The following is a 13026-nucleotide window of genomic DNA, read 5'->3' as shown; positions in this document are numbered from 1 at the left end:
CCAGATATTGGAAGATATCAACATTCTGGGCTCGTGTTTAACCGCAGCCTAAGCAAACACGAACTCTCTACAAGCCCTTCTTGCACTAATGAAACTGTAGAAATCTTTCGTTACGGTTGCCAAATGTGCCTTGGCCATGACCATGAACATGTCTGGGGCTCTTTGCTCACTTGCCATTACCTCCATGGACACCTGGAGGGACAGAGATGCAGCAAGCCTCTCCTTTGTATCTTATTCCCTGCGTAGGAGAAACTCAGACAACTTGGGGAGGTTTTCGTTGAACTGACGTCCAGCGATATCAGCCTCCAACTTCCCGACTGAGAAGGTAAGTTGAATATCCTTCCAGTCTTTATCATCCGATGGCAAGGCTAGGGAAAGGGGCCTACACTCTTCCAGAGTAGGGCAAGGTTTCCCCGCTTCCACTGCCTTAACCACCGCCCTGAATGATTTTTCCGCAAAAGGGAAAACCATAGTTCTAGGGGCAAGAAAAGAGGGATGCTTCTTGCTCAGGGCCAGCACCTTGGAATTGGTGAAGCCCTTGTCCTTCAGGCTGCTGCCAGCAAAGCCTGATTCTTCGAATGGTCAAGCACTATGACCTCCTTAGGCTCTGTCTCCTCCTTGAATACTGGTTCCGTCCTTAGACGAGCGAAGCAGTCTGGATAGGACTCAGAACTCGATGTCCTCAATAGGGACAGCTCCCAGCTTCTCTGAAATAAAGATCTTACCATTAGTTATCGGCATGTACTCGGCATGCCTCCATGGGTTAACCTCGGAACACGAGGGAAGATCCTTAACAATGAGTCTCCGTTGAGACCCAAGGGACGCTGTAATACGAGGAATCTCCTTCCTGAATTCAGCTTCCCTTTGTTCGCTCTTCTTCTCGAACATTTCCATCATCGCTTTGATGGCAGAAAGGGTGTCGTCCGACCTCTCAGGTTGAGGAGCGGAGGATGTAGAGGGTACAGGTTCTGAGGCAGGAACCGACGAAACAGAGACTGTTTCGACTTCCTCCTCTTCCGTCTCTGGAGCCAAGTTGACCCCTCTTCTCGACCTTCAGCCAGAAGGTCCTTTTCGGTGTCCTCTGACACCTCTGACATCCTCTCATCATCTGGGTGGATGTCCTTCATCGCATTCGAGACATCCGTGTCTACGGATATCTGGACACAAGGGATCTCAGGGTGAGGCTGACGAATAACAGCATCCGCAGATGCTTTGGGAAATAGAAGAGCTCTCATACACTCACTAGGGAGGTAAGGTACTATTATTATTATTATCATTATTATTATTATTATTATTATTATTATCATTATTATTATTATTATAATTATTTTTATTATTATTATTATGCTACTCTCTTTGCATCAATTCCATCCCCTGAATGTAGATCTTGGGTTGGTGAATCCCCTAATAGAGATTTAGCTAAAATTAGTGCATGGTGCAAATTATGGGGTATGAAGTTGAATCCTAACAAAACTCAGTATGATTGTAAGTAGGTCAAGGATGGTGGCTCCTCAACATCCGGATCTCAGTATTGATAATATTTCTTTAAATTTGTATGACTCTTTTTAAATTTTAGGTGTGATTCTCGACAGAAAATTTACTTTTGAGAAACACATTAGGTCTGTGTCTTCTTCAATTGCGCAAAAAATTGGCTTACTGAGAAATTCTTACAAGATTTTCGGTGATCAATCTATTCTGAAGAAGTGTTTTAATTCTTTCATTCTACCTTGTTTTGAGTATTGTTCTCCTGTCTGGTGTTCAGCTACTGATTCTTATCTTAGTTTGTTGGACAGAAACTTACGGTCTATTAAATTTCTTATTCCTGATCTAGATATTAATCTTTTGCACCGTCGTTCAATTAGTTCATTACGCATGTTGCATAAGATTTTTCATAACTCTGACTATCCTTTATATTCAGATCTTCCTGGACAATTCTATCCTGTTCGCAATACTAGGCAGGCAGTTAATTCTAATAGCCATGCCTTCTTCATCATGAGGCTCAATACTACACAGTATTCTAGAAGTTTTATTCCAGCTGTTACCAAGTTGTGGAATGATCTTCCTAATCGGGTAGCTGAATCAGTAGAAACTTCAAAAGTTTAAATATGGAGCAAATGTTTCATGTTGACCAGGCTGACATGAGTGTTTTTATAGTTTATATATGACATATCTGTTTTTGACGTTAATAGTTTATATAGGACATATCTGTTTTGACGGTGTTACTGTTTTAGAATGATTTATTGTTAAATTTTTCTCATCATTTATTTATTTCCTTTCCTCACTGGGCTATTTTTCCCTATTGGAGCCCTTGGGCTTATAGCATCTTGCTTTTTCAACTAAGGTTGTAGCTTGGCTAATAATAATAATAATAATAATAATAATAATAATAATATTAATAATATCATTTCTACAAGCTAAGCTATAACCCTAGTTGGAAAAGCAAGATGCTATAAGCCCAAGGACCCCAACAGGAAAAATAGCCCAGTGAGAAAAGGAAACAAGGACTAAACAAACTAATAAAATAATAAACAATCAAAATAAAATATTTCAAGAACAGTACCATCTAGCATGAGAACTTTACCCCAAGACAGTGGAAGGCCATGGTACAGAGGCTATGGCACTACCTTAGACTACAGTACGATGGTTTGATTTTGGAGTGTCCATCTCCTACAAGAGCTGCTTACCATAGCTAAAGTGTCTCTTCTACCCTTACCAAGAGGAAAGTAGCCACTAAACAATTACATTGCACTAGTTAACCCCTTGAGTGAGGAAGAGTTGTTTGGTAATCTCAGTGATGTCAGGTGTATGAATGCAGAACAGAATGATGAAAGAATAGGCAAGACTATTCAGTGTATGTGTAGGCAAAGACAAAATGAGCCTTAACCTGAGAGAGGGATCCAATGTAGTACTGCCTAGCCAGTCAAAGGACCCAATAACTCTCAAGCGGTATTATCTCAATGGGTGGATGGTGCTCTGGCCAACATACAGTACTACCTTTAAAAGCAATTTTGTCACTAGTTATTAGGAAAATCACAAATTTTAAGTAATTTGTATTTTTCCTAACAGTACTTACCTCGAACTACTTTCTTAGGAGTATCTGGGATCTCCTCCCAACCGACCAGAATTTTGTGTAGTTTACCCTACTCCCGTTTTCTATGCAGGGTAACCTCTGGCGGAGTGATACGCAACACGAGGCGACCCCGGGTCAGAGAGCATGCTTGCTCAGGTCTTGATCTCCAGTAAGTTTTTGACAGCTAGGTTTCTATGAAGTTCAGTAAGGCACTCGGGGTAGGATGGGCGGGCAATGACCCGAAAGTAGTTCGAGGTAAGTACTGTTAGGAAAAATACAAATTACTTAAAATTTGTGATTTGTTTCAACACGGAGTACTTACCTCGAACTACTTTCTTAGGAGACTTATACTTTAGGAGGTGGGAGTGTCCTTCCGGACCTAGAGACCGTGATGAGTATAGAAGATGAACCTAGATAGGAGACTAGGTTCTGCTGACCCCCAGGAAAACACGAGAAAATAGGGAAAACTACGAAAAAAACTATCTTAGTGTCTAAGTAACTCACCTCTGCAAAAAAATCCTTGGAGACTTGTCCTTCTATTGATAGTGTATCCCATGGCAGTTACAGGATTTTTGGGGTCATTTCCAGGAAGGTAACAGGGGAAAAATAAAAGGGGGCTAAGGAAGGAACCTGTGTCTCTTGGACTTACAGCCCGCAGTTACCACTGGGGCTACACCTTTAAATCGTTTGGAGCGCGGAAATGACGGGACCGAGCGAGAACTCGTCCAGGGACTTCCTCAAAGAGTCCTTCAAGTAGTGAGCCGTAAAGGTAGACTGACTAGACCATGTACCTGCCCTCAGGATTTGGCCCACTGTCGTGTTCTTCTCAAAAGCCAACAAAGTACTTAGACCTCTAATGTCGTGGGGTCTGGGCTTTCCTGGAAGGGGGACCCCTGCAATACTGTAGGCTCTGATGATCACCTGCCGGAGCCAGAAGGAGATCGTATTCTTGGAGACTGGCTTCTTTACTAGTCCCGAGGAGACGAACAGACTCTTGATTTCGGGTCGAAGCCTGGCTGTCCTCTCTAAGTACTTCCGTACCGCCCTGACAGGGCACAGAAGCAAGTCCCTCAGGTTGTCCGAACGAGGGATTGCCGGTACTGAGAATCCTTCAAACTTGGGGTCCCAGACTGCTGGATTCTGAGTCTTGGCCACGAAGGATGGCACAAACCTGAAGGTAGCTTCACGCCAGCCCTTAGAGTGTGATACCTCGTACGACAGTCCATGAATCTCCCCTACCCGTTTTGTTGATGCTAGAGCTTACAGAAAAACTGTCTTGAGGGTGAGCTCTCTGTCCAAGATGTCCTTGAGGGGCTCAAAGGGAGGTTCTGACAACATCTTCAGAACTCTAGCCACGTCCCACTGGGGCACCCTAACGGCCTGAGGGGGGCAGGATTGCTCGAAGCTCTTAATGAGCATCGAGAAATGTCTGGAGGCACCTAGGTCGATGCCCTTCAAGAGGAAGACTTGGCCCAGGGCTGCCTGGACTCCTTTGATGGCTGGGATGGACATGTTTACCTCGTCCCTGAGATAGACCAGGAAGTCTGCTATCTCCGGGATGGAGGCCTGCAACGGCCTGATGTTCTTCGAGACGCACCACTTAGTGAAGGTAGCCCATTTTGCCTGGTATACTGCGGCTGACGAACGTCTCAGGTACCCTGACATCCTTGTTGCCGTCCTCGACGAATATCCCTCCTTCCTCAGGAGACGCTCGATAACCTCCACGCGTGAAGGCGGAGGGACCGAGGGTTTTCGTGGAACCTTTGAAAGTGAGGTTGCCGGAGAAGGTCTGGTCTGTCCGGAAGGGGCCAAGGTGGAAGACGCGCCAGTTCCTTTAGATCTGCGAACCACTCTCTCTCCGCCCACCAGGGCGCTACCAAAGTCATCCACAAGTTGTCCGCTCGCCTCACCCTGTTGAGGACCTGTTTGAGCATCCCGAAGGGAAGGAAGGCATAATCGTCAAGGTTGTTGGAAGGCGTCCTCGAACGCCACCTCTGGATCTGGCACAGGAGAACAAAACATGGGGAGCTGTGCGTTCAGTCTCGTGGTGAAGAGGTCTATCACTGGCGAGCCCCACTTCAGAATGAGAGTCTTGGCCACTTCTGGGTGCAGGGACTACTCGGACCCTACCACTTGACCCATTCTGCTGAGGCCGTCAGCCAGGAAGTTTCTTTTCCCTGGAATGAATCTGGCTGAGATCTTGATCTGTTCCATTTCGGCCCATTCTAGTAACTCCATCGTGAGGCTGCACAGTTCCTTCGACTTCAGTCCTCCTTGCTTCTTTATGTAGGCCACCACCGTGGCGTTGTCGCACATCAACGCCGAGGTGTTTCCCCGGAGCAGATGGACGAACTCTAGGCACGCTCTTTGCACTGCCATCATATCTAGCACGTTTATGTGCAGGCTCCTCTCCTCGTCTACCCAACTACCTCTTGCTGTCTTGTCAAGGAGATGGGCACCCCAACCCTCCTTGAATGCGTCCGTGAACAGAAGCATCTCTAGAGGGTCGGCTGCGAAGGGCATTCCTTTGAGGGTGTTCGATCTGACATGCCACCACTCCAGGACTTCCTTCGTCTCCGGGGACACCGGGACCACCTTGTGCGGGGAGTCTCTCTGGTTCCATTGTACTCCCCTGAGCTTGAGCCTCCCCTGGGGGACTAACTTCTCTAACGACACGAGGTGGCCTATCAGTCTTTGCCAGTCCTTGGCCCTCCTAGGCTGGCCTGACAGGAAGGGCCGGAGGATCTGATCTAGGTTGTCCAGTCTCTCTGCGGAAGGGAAGCCTCTCGCCAACCGGGAGTCTAGGACCATTCCGAGGTAGTTCATCCTGGTGGAGGGTATCAGTTAGGACTTCTCCAGGTTGATGATGATACCCAAGACGTTGCAGAACGGCAGGAGCTTTGCGCCTTGCTCCCTCAGTACTTCACCTGAGGCTGAAAGCAACAACCAGTCGTTCAGGTACCGAATCAGGCGGATGCCATGTTTGTGTGCCCAGGCCGAGACTGTTGCGAAGATCCTCGTGAAGACCTGAGGGGCTGTGGACAGACCGAAGCAGAGGGTCTTGAACTGCAACGTTTGGGTACCCCCATTTTACCCTTAGGTACTTCCTGCTGGAGGAGTGGACAGGGATTTGGAAGTATGCGTCCTTGAGGTCTATGGACATCATGAAGTCCTCTTCCCTCAAGGCCGCAAGGACCGACTTCGGAGTGTCCATCTTGAAGTCGGTCTTGCACACGAACTTGTTGAGGGCTGAGAGATCTATGACTGGTCTCCAGCCCCCTGTCGCTTTCTCCACCAGGAGGAGTCTGCTGTAGAACCCTGGACCTGGGTTCTTGACTGGTTCTATTGCCCCTTTCGCTAGCATTGCAGAGACTTCCTCTTGTAGCGCCGCCATTCTCAAGGGGTCTTTGGGTGCCAACCACTCCGCCTGTATATCTGGTATCAGAGGTGGGGGGTCCGTTAGGAAGGGCAACCTGTACCCTTCCTTTAGTACTGTTACGGACCACGGATCTGCCCCGTGGTCTCGCCATGCTTGCCAAGAACGTCTGAGGCATTCCCCCACCTGAGGCTTCGGCAGGAGTAGGGGGCCTCTCTCCCTACCTTCTTCAAGAGGCGCGGCCTGAACGCCCTCTTCTGGAAGCCGAATAAGAAGGCCTGAAGGCTGACTGCGTAGTCGGCGCTCTTCTACGGGAGGGCTGCGAAGATTGAGGCCAGGCTGTAGTAGGGGCTTCTCTCCTGGGCTGGCTAGGTTCGCGGGGAGGGAGCGAGATGTCGGAGGATGACCTTCTATGGGCAGGTCTTCTCGTTGGAGGGGGTCTGGGTTCTCCCGCATCCTTCAGCTTCCTGACCCTCTCTACTGTCTCCTCCACCGCCTTCAGGGGGAACACTGAGTCGCCCCACAGGGGTAGGTTCCTCAGGGCCCTCGCTTCTCTGTCCGGGAGTCTCCTGACGAGCTTGCTGAGCAGCACCCAATTGGCGGCCTGTGAGAGGGACTGGTAAGATAGGAACTTGAGGGCCTTCCCCCCCAAGCTAATCAGCTCCTTCAGCAAGGCCTGGTTCTCCGGAACCGCGAGGTCGTGCGAGGCCTGAAAGCCCAGCAGTGTGCAGGCCCACCAATCTAGCCATGGCGATACGTAGACCAGGTCCATGGCTAGGTCTTCCATCATGGAGGTCTCCGAAGGGGAGAAGCAAACTGGGGCGGTGGTAGCTCTCTCTTCTGCGGCTCCCTGGCCTAGGATGGCGACTGCTGGCTCTACCGTACAGGGACCCGCGCGGCGCCCTTCGGGAAGGTAGAAACGTTTCTGGGTCTTGAGACGCTGGAGAAGCTTGGAGGCGCTCTGACTCTTAGGGGCTTCTGCGTGGCTGGCCACTATCCTGTCTATGTGAGCCATGCCCAGCCTAACGTCCCTAGCCAAGGGAAGAGCTAGTGAGGGCCTCTGTTGCACGGATGCATCGACCAGCCTGCTGAGGCCCGAGAGCCAGTCTTCATCCGTGGAGGGCTTAGGCTCGTCCAGCCTGTGATGACGCCTAATGAGGCCTATAACCCTCCTGTAGGCTGAACCTTCTAAGCCGTCTTCTATACCCTCCGTCAGATGTTTCTCTGCTCGTTACGGGGCACCTCCGACGGAGGGTGCCGCTTGGGGAGGAGGCATCTTCCTAGCGCGGTCTGCTCTCGGCGGTTCTGGAAGAAGGACGGGCATCACCGTTGAGACAGAGAGCTCCGTCCTGGCCTTATCTCATATAGCCTTCTTCTCTCTCCTCCTGTCATACACCTGCCACTGAGAGGGTGAACACTAGCTACAGCTCTCACAGAGGGAATTTAGGTTGCAAATGTACCTTAAGCATGAAGGGCACAAAGAATAAGGTTCAATATCTCTGGAACTCATGAAAGTGACAAATCTATTTGACACTCATGGACAGGTTCACAAGTCTGCCTTCGGCATTAGCCACACACATTCAATATACAAAAGAAATAGAGAAAAAAGTTAGTAAAAGCCAAGTTTCTATGAGTGCCAACAGCAAGTCTGTGTTAGTCGGAGCCCAGAATCAAAGAGACTGTTCAGTGTACCAAGGGTTTCCCCACTATCAGCCAGTTACTATCAAGATCTATTGTCACTTCGTTAAAAGTCAAAAGGCCAAGTTCCAGCTGCATTAGAATTTTCTCCTAATTAAAGGACAAAGGTTTTTAAGTGTGTAGGAACAAACAGCCTACATAATCACGAATAAAGACTAGAATTGAGAGAGAGAGAGAGAGAGAGAGAGAGAGAGAGAGAGAGAGAGAGAGAGAGAGAGAGAGAGAGAGAGAGAGATACCTTATGGCAACATAAAAATACTAAAACAACCCTTACACAATCAGGAATAAAGGCTACATTCAGTCTTAGTTGGTTGGCTTAAGAAAGATGGGGCTAAAATCAAGGGGAGGAGCTATTTTTAGTAAAATATCCCTTAGGTGTGTTGAACTCAATGGTAGGATAAACTTATGATTCTAGCTTCATAACATCACCATAGGGAAGTGGTTAACTATTTTAGCCGTTACCTTTTTCTTAACATAAAAAACACGAGTTTCCATCCATCTGGAATACTTACTTGAGTGTTATGATATGATGTGGAGCATAACTCTTGTCAAGTATAAACGTTACACCCGACACAAAAGTGTCTATGCTATTTTCTTGGGGGGGAACTCGTACATAAATTTGCCATTTGTAACGCATGGCATCCTCTGCATCTCTGCCAGTCTGAGGTGTCAGGTACTGATAAGTATTGCCAACCACTATTCTGGAAAGGTAGAAAATAGGAATGATATGCCTTTCTTTCAATAACATTCTACAGTATTTCATAAAATATTACAAATAAGTTTTGGCTTACACCCTTTAACACTGATCCAATCTTTTGAGGTTGGAAGATCTGCAGTTATATACTGTAAGTCTAGTCAAAATATTGCATGGTACAAATTATGGGGGATGGAGTTATACATAAACAAACATTTCATTAGCAACATTTTCTTAACTATACATAGATCATTTTAAAATTCTGTGTCCTTTTTAAATGAAAATTTGCTTTTGAATAACATATCTAATCTGCCTCTATTGGAAAATTATTAGCCATTAGCTAGGAAGAATACAAATTACTTTTAAAAATTTTCATTTGTTCCTACATCAGCTTAGTGAGATCGTTGTTACTATATGGACATGAGTCATGGTATGACAATGAAAAAATCTCCAATAAATTTAGTAGATTTAAGAACAAAGTCCTCAGAAGGATATTGGGAGTTAAATGGCAGGACAGGATTAGAAATGAAGCTATGAGAGAGATTACTCAGTGCCATATGTGAATGAAATTATGATGAGGGGTAGATGGAGATGGTTTGGGCATGCTCTTTGCACTACCAAAGAGAGATTAGTTCACCAAACGTTCAGCTGGGCTCCACGAGGCACAAGAAGAGTTGGAAGACCCAGGTCTAAATGGCTGAGGACTACGAAGCACAAAGTAGGAGATGATGAATGGAGAAGTATTGAATTAAAAGCTCAAGATAGAGACGACTGACGAAATCTAACCAAGGCCCTTTGTGTCAATAGGTGTAGGAGGAGATGATGATGATGATGATGATGATGATGATGATGTTAATTCTCTATTTCCTTTCTGCATCAGGCTGCTTTCTCTGTTAGAGCCCTAGAGCTTGTAGTATCTTGTCTTTCCAAAGTAGGAGATGATGAATGGAGAAGTATCGAATTAAAAGCTCAAGATAGAGACGACGACGAAACAAGGCCCTTTGTGTCAATAGATGTAGGAGGAGATGATGATGATGATGATGATAATGATGTTAATTCTCCATTTCCTTTCTGCATCAGGCTGCTCTCTCTGTTAGAGCCCTAGGGCTTGTCTTTCCAACTAATGTTGGAGCTTGGTTAGTAATAAAAATAATAACAGAAGGTAGAGGAAAACTTTGAATTTCAAAATAATTTGATAGACTACACCTTAAAGAACAAAAACTAAAACATGATGATAGTGAATTGTGATTCCCAAAAAGTTACAAAATACCTACTACATATGAAGAAACCGGTACTAATGAAAAACAGTTATTGAAAGTTAAAGAATTATACATTAAATTTCCTATTATTAAGGCCTGGAGCAGCATAAAAATAGACAGTAAAGGAAAAACACATACTAACAAATACTATGGATATTTGCAAAACATTGTACCAACCCATTACTACAGCCTAAAAGAAAAAAACAAAAGGGGACAATATGGATGTAAATATGTAAAATTATGCAAAGAACATAAGAATAACAATATCTTATACACAGAAAATAACTAACACCAAAGGCACTAACTGGCATATACTGTATACAATACATGTTTGGCCAGAAGGTGGGATATCAAAAGCTACTGACAGTAGGAAGGCAAACTGAAATCTGAGGTATATATAATACTGTAAATATCCCAGTCATCATAAGCAGTTCAACCATACCAGTCACATTTAAACCCCCAGACTGTTTAGCAACAATGCAATCGACCTGTAAAGATTCATCCTAATTTAATATCATTATCACAACAGAACTATAATGGACTCCTCATTACCAGATTTCTCTATACACCAAGGTCTTAGTTATTGAGCGAACTTGAGCCTAGGAAGATATTAAGCTAAATTGACGGGGATGAGAAGGTCAGGCCATGAGTCTATTTAGCAGTGCAACTAAAGCAATCTGAATTAGACTATTATTTCGGGATGTCCACTTTGCTCTTTCTGTAATTGTCACTTAACTGTATTGCTTGTTGCTCAACGATACAGAAAAATCTTTCTTGTGTATTGTATCCTTTACTCTTTTATGATTACTGGACTGGCATATATGTATTGTATTTTTGTTTTTAATGGACTGGCATGTATGTACTGTATTTTTCAGTTTTTACTGGAATGGCATGTATGTACTATACTGTATTTTATAGTTTGTACATCTTTTATTGCAAAATACCCCTTAACCTTTTTCTGCTTTATTTTGAGCCAAGGGGGTATTGAAAGTACATTTAGTAGGTCAAAAAGTATCTTAAAAAAAGAATTTGAAATTTATTTTCTATACCTATTGCAACATACCTTCGTTTACTCTGGAATTTCTGATGACGTCCTTGAGCAATTATCTGTGAATCAGGTGGTTTTGGTGGTAGGTACTTGGGACTTGGGGGTCTTGATAGCTCTAAGTTTTTTCCTGTACTTTTTTGCATCTTGTCCTCATTCCTTAATAATGATGATTTGTCATTACCATCAGTACAAACATATTTATTAGGCATCTTATCACTTTCAGAATAAAATGAAATTTCTGAAACTTCCCTTCTGAGTTTTCCTTTACTTGAACTTTCCTCATTAAATTGTAATCTTCCATGGCCAGAAACATCATCTTTTCTATAACTATTGAGAGCAATTTGACTTGGTGTACTAGAGTCTAGCGATGAGAGATCTGAGGACCCCGAAGCAGCAGCATTTACTGGGGCTTTGCCCATGTGTTTTCTCACAGCAGGATGAACTTCATAAATCTGCTTATCCTTGCTTACACTTGATACAAGCTAAGGGAAAAAATAAAATACTGTATTTAGGGTAAGTAAAGCAAAGCAAAGCAGTGTATAAAAATGAACATACTACTATGGAAAACTGAACACTTTTAATAAAATGTCCTACCATCTAAAAACCAAGCTAATTTTTCACTTTCTCTCTTCATAATGAAACTATGTAGTATTGTAGCAATAACACAAATGAAACTGAAATTACCTCCTTAACAATGAAGCAAAGAACCCATATAATTTATTTTGTTTAAACTTGATGCCTGTATAGATAGACTTAAAACTGTTTCATCAAACCTACTAATTTCTGATAACCTGAGTAGCTGTAAAGGTTGGAAGGATTTGCCACACTACAAGTAATTTGAACCAGGGCATGCAGACCTATGTAAACTCCTGAAAAGAAGATGAATATCTCCCAACAGCTTTGAGGTCTAAAAGTATTTAAAGGTTAAAAAATTACTGATGAAAGGCAGAGGCAAATGATAAGTCTCAGCACTGTTGCAAAATGTCCTTGGGAACAAACATATGCTCACTTATTCAGTGCTTAAGACCCTATTGACCTGAACTAGAAGTAGAGGGGACCATACATTGACTTCTGATGTTTCAACAGGTATATTTCGGGCCCCAAAACTGACAAGTACTCATGAAAAGGACTACGGTCTTGTTAATAAGGGTATTACTTCATAAGCTGGTCAAGACAGACACAAAATACTTTGTCAACTAATCAGAGGGAAATATCTACAAATACTATGCCTGGATGAGATAAGTATTATGAGGATATGGAGGATTAATCGGACCTTATCCTCCCTTCTCCGGGAATGTTGAAACTTGCCTGGGAAATCACTATAGGCCCAATAGATAGCATGACAAGTAACTTATGAATCAAATGCTGTATATACAAATGTATGAAGATTGGAGGCTTCTGTAGCAAAAAAAAAAAAAAAAAAAAAAAAAAACCTTACATCTCTCTCACTTTTATCATAATTTCCCTAAAACCTTTATAAAGACATCTTTGTCTTTAATTACCATGAGGTCTCAAATCCATATGGCTCATATATAACAATCAGAACTTTCCTAAGAAGAAGACAAGCCATATAATTTTCTGAACCACCCTAAAATCACAATTTTTTAAGGTAATATATGTTTTTCCTAACTACTGTACATAAACCTGAGTCTTTTATTAGAAGTATACTTTCACTAAGCTGGATACGGCTGTCAAAACTTTAACGAAGTGAAGGTAGTTACTGCTGGGCAGTGGGGAAGTCCTGGCCATCTGACAGCTCACTGAGCCCTCCCTTTTACCTTCACCCTAGGACTGGAAGGATGGTTGAGGCAGGAAGTGTAATTTAAAGGATTCTGGTTTGTATTAGGAAAAATAAAATTTACTTTTAACATTTTGCCATTT

General features: G+C 43.9%; 1 protein-coding gene across 4 annotated transcripts in view; it reads right to left on the bottom strand.

Moving 5' to 3' along the window:
• The window catches only part of LOC137642679 (YEATS domain-containing protein 2-like), a 128856-nt gene that overhangs the window by 70709 nt on the left and 45121 nt on the right, over positions 1–13026 (bottom strand). For all 4 annotated transcript variants that reach the window (XM_068375457.1, XM_068375455.1, XM_068375456.1 and 1 more), the window contains exons 4-5: positions 11161–11627; positions 8657–8845 (exon numbers count right to left, since the gene is read on the bottom strand). In XM_068375457.1, the coding sequence (XP_068231558.1) occupies positions 8657–8845; positions 11161–11627 (656 nt within the window). The remainder of the gene's footprint in view (positions 1–8656; positions 8846–11160; positions 11628–13026) is intronic.

This window comes from Palaemon carinicauda, chromosome 6, assembly GCF_036898095.1.
Source record: "Palaemon carinicauda isolate YSFRI2023 chromosome 6, ASM3689809v2, whole genome shotgun sequence".
Taxonomy (NCBI): Eukaryota; Metazoa; Arthropoda; class Malacostraca; order Decapoda; family Palaemonidae; genus Palaemon; species Palaemon carinicauda.
This window is presented reverse-complemented; position numbering and strand designations above follow the sequence as displayed.